The following is a 2,527-nucleotide window of genomic DNA, read 5'->3' as shown; positions in this document are numbered from 1 at the left end:
GATGGCTAGCGGCAGCGCTGGGCAGCCCACCGGCGAGGCGGCTTCCCCGGCTCCCCCCGCGAGCGCCGGCGGCGGGGCCAGCTCGCAGCCGCGGAAGAGACTGGTGGCCGTGTGCGACCACTGCAAGGGCAAGATGCAGCTGGTGGCCGATCTGCTGCTGCTGTCGAGCGAGGCGCGGCCGGTGCTCTTCGAGGGTCCTGCGGCGGCCGGCGCCGAGTCCTTCGAGCAGTGCCGGGACACCATCATCGCGCGCACCAAGGGGCTCTCCATCCTCACGCACGACGTGCAGAGCCAGCTCAACATGGGCCGCTTTGGCGAGGCCGGGGACAGCCTGGTGGAGCTGGGCGACCTGGTCGTGTCGCTGACCGAGTGCTCGGCGCACGCCGCCTACCTGGCGGCCGTGGCCATGCCGGGCGCGCAGCCCGCGCAGCCGGGGCTGGTGGACCGCTACCGCGTGACGCGCTGCCGCCACGAGGTGGAGCAGGGCTGCGCCGTGCTGCGCGCCACGCCGCTGGCCGACATGACCCCGCAGCTGCTGCTGGAGGTGTCCCAGGGCCTGTCCCGCAACCTCAAGTTCCTGACGGACGCCTGCGCCCTGGCCAGTGACAAGTCTCGGGACCGCTTTGCGCGGGAGCAGTTCAAGCTGGGCGTCAAGTGCATGAGCACCAGCGCGTCGGCGTTGCTGGCCTGCGTGCGCGAGGTCAAGGCGGCGCCCAGCGAGCTGGCGCGGGGCCGCTGCGCGCTCTTCAGCGGGCCCCTGGTGCAGGCTGTGAGTGCGCTGGTGGGCTTCGCCACCGAACCGCAGTTCCTGGGCCGCGCGGCCGCCGTGAGCGCCGAGGGCAAGGCGGTGCAGACGGCCATCCTGGGTGGCGCCATGAGCGTGGTGTCGGCCTGTGTCCTGCTGACCCAGTGCCTCAGGGACCTGGCTCTGCACCCGGACGGCGGTGCCAGGATGGCGGACCACAGGGACAGGCTGCGGAGCTCGGCCTGCGCCGTGTCGGAAGGTTGCACCCTGCTATCTCAGGCTTTACGCGAGAGGTCTTCGCCCAGGACTTTACCGCCAGTGAATTCCAATTCTGTGAATTAGCCCCGGACTGAAGGAAGTTCCTGCCCCCCACCCCCTCCATGTATACCAAAGAAATCACAGGTGAAGCGCCCCCCTCCACGCCCCCATGCGCCGCCCCACCCCCATTCCTTGTTAAGCTCTCCTGAAGAATCTTCCAGAAGGCAGGGACCACGCACCTGGGGGGCCCGGGCCCACCTTGGCATGTGCCTGTGGACCCCGGAGATGGCCGATGGGACATCTGGTGGCTGTGCCTCCGACCCCGCCCTGGCTTCCCCTCCAGAATTCCTCAAACTAAACCTTCTGATGAATCTCGGGCAGGAAGGAGGTCGTGGGTTCATTTTGGGTTGGCTTGTTTAGTTTTGGCTTTTTTTTTTTTTTTTGGTCTTTGTTTTCTGATGAAAAGAAAAGGTTACCTCAATTCTCCCTAGACATGGATGTAGCTACCTTTATTGTCTTAACTTTTCCAGCAGTGGAGTTGGGTCAGGAGTACCTTGGTGTGGAGAGAATCTGCTTAGCCATCTAGTTAGCAAACGGAGAGGGGAGGCGGCTGTGAGTGTGTGTCCTATTTTTTAATTTACATTATCGAGTGATTTCCCTCCCGCCCCACCCAATGTCAAGTTTTTACCTTGCATGTACTGGAGTATTTATTTCATCTATTAAAATGTTATGTTTCTCAGATGGCTTTTGGCAGTCATTGCTGCTTTTCAGTAATCGTCCTCTTGGGCGGTGCTGCTGGGCCTCCCCATTTCCCACTGTGTCCTGGGGAGTGGGTCTGAGCTCTGATACCGGAGGGAGAGGCAGCGAGAGACAGGGACCGCTCCCCACCGGGGTCTGTCTGTCTTCTCTCCCCCTTTGTCTCTGCGTCTTTGGCTTGTGGGCACTGCTCCAGCCAAGTGGCTTGTGTGCCCGGCGTCCTGCGACTGGACCTGGGCCAGGCACATGGACTTCAGGGGAAGCAGAGGGGGTCTCTGCTGCCGGGTGGGGTGCGTTCTGGGATGGTGCCTAGGTGCAGATTGCTTTGATAAAGGGGATTTGGAGTCGCTTGAAGGTCGGTGCTTTCTGCAGGTATCAGACAGCTTTGGGGGGCAGGGGTTTCTGGTCGCGCCTGGTCCTGTGGGGACTTTGCTCACGCAGCTGGACCCGATTGGGTCCATACTTGGCAGAGAGCCCAGATTAACCACCCGCCCCACCTGACCCCTTCCCAAGGGCAGAATGCTGGCCTGCTTTCCGCTCACTCTCACATCATCTCAGAGGTTCCCCGAGGACCAAGGAGAAGCGCTCTTTGCCTGGGTGCGTGGGAGAGAAGGGAGGCTGCGCAGCAGGAACATCCTCTCAGCTCTAGACCCGCCACTCCCCTGGGCTTAGGGTCACACCCAGTGATGCTCGGGGGACCACATGGGATGCTAGGAATCGAACCCATGTCGGCCCCATACATGGCACACACCTTCCCTGCTGTACTAT

The 2,527-nt window shown here is 62.4% G+C and overlaps 1 protein-coding gene across 1 annotated transcript; it reads left to right on the top strand.

Moving 5' to 3' along the window:
- On the top strand, positions 1–1,744 carry TLNRD1 (talin rod domain containing 1). The gene has a single exon (XM_004617546.2). It carries the CDS (start codon positions 2–4, stop codon positions 1,085–1,087), a length of 1,086 nt encoding a protein of 361 aa, XP_004617603.2. The 5' UTR covers position 1; the 3' UTR covers positions 1,088–1,744.
- The last annotated feature ends 783 nt before the right edge of the window (positions 1,745–2,527 follow it).

This window comes from Sorex araneus, chromosome 6 (genome assembly GCF_027595985.1).
Source record: "Sorex araneus isolate mSorAra2 chromosome 6, mSorAra2.pri, whole genome shotgun sequence".
Lineage (NCBI taxonomy): Eukaryota > Metazoa > Chordata > Mammalia > Eulipotyphla > Soricidae > Sorex > Sorex araneus.
This window is presented reverse-complemented; position numbering and strand designations above follow the sequence as displayed.

Bases quoted from the DNA above. Each gene is read 5' to 3' on its own strand.
- TLNRD1 (XM_004617546.2), top strand. From the start codon at position 2: ATGGCTAGCGGCAGCGCTGGGCAGCCCACCGGCGAGGCGGCTTCCCCG.